Source organism: Rhincodon typus, chromosome 8 (assembly GCF_021869965.1).
Source record: "Rhincodon typus isolate 14 chromosome 8, sRhiTyp1.1, whole genome shotgun sequence".
In the NCBI taxonomy this organism is placed as follows: Eukaryota; Metazoa; Chordata; class Chondrichthyes; order Orectolobiformes; family Rhincodontidae; genus Rhincodon; species Rhincodon typus.
The window spans coordinates 2,348,335-2,349,258 of NC_063339.1; the positions used below are offsets into that span (position 1 = coordinate 2,348,335).

At 49.5% G+C, this 924-nt stretch overlaps 1 protein-coding gene across 1 annotated transcript in view; it reads right to left on the bottom strand.

The window, feature by feature from the left end:
- Positions 1–252: 252 nt before the first annotated feature.
- Positions 253–924, bottom strand: part of esr2a (estrogen receptor 2a) — a gene marked incomplete at its 3' end in the record, with an annotated part of 178,668 nt that continues 177,996 nt past the window's right edge. The window contains 1 exon segment of the mRNA XM_048600223.1: positions 253–386. Within this exon segment, the coding sequence (XP_048456180.1) occupies positions 253–386 (134 nt within the window).

Here is a 924-nt window from a genome sequence, read left to right on the forward strand (position 1 = left end):
ATGTGGAGCTGATGTCTGTCCCTGGCGATTTGCCAAAGAATTTGTTCAGTTATAAATGAGAACACATCACAACATCCCCAGTCCTGAAGTGATCACAAGCCAAGAAGCTTCGTCAAAAACAACAGGTTGAAAAGATGGGAGCAAGGTACAGAATCTCACCTTCCTTCCTATTAGTTGTGCCATTTTATTCACAATGACCAAGTGAGATAGGGTTTCCTTTAAAAGAAAAATAAGCCATTTTCTTTTACTCACTGGAGTTGAGGAGGACCATGGCTTTCAGACAGAGATATTCCTCATGTTGCAGTTTCAACTCCCGAAACCTGGAGGTGGCTGCCAGTAACATGTCAAAGATTTCCAGAATGCCTTCGACACACTGTCCCTCATCCCTACAGAGGCCAGAGAGAAAACCATTAGTGGTAACTGAGAAGGAGCAACGGAAGGAATTCAGTTCCAGGCAGAGATTCGGGAAGCGGGAGAGACGGACCTTATGTGTAGCATTTCAGTGAGGGCCGCTTGCTCCTGAGCAGGTTCCAATCGCAGGGGGAAATTAAACTGTTTCCACTGGGCAGCACGCCCCACCATTAGAACAAAAGGTGATTAGTGAAGGAAGCAGAGAAATTGCCAGACCTGTCCAGTATTTCCAACATTTTGTTTTGTATCAGAGGCAGGAAATGTTTAATGCAGTGAAATGCTGTGATTCAGAAAGCGTTCCCTCAGCACTGACCATCCGACAGTGCGGCACTCCCTCAGCACTGACCATCCGACAGTGCGGCACTCCCTCAGCACTGACCTTCCCGCAGTGCGGCACTCCCTCAAAACTGACCTTCCCACAGTGCGGCGCTCTCTCAGCACTGACCCTCCGACAGTGCAACGCTCCCTCAGCACTGAACCTCCGGCAGTGCGGCGCTCCCTCAGCACTGACCC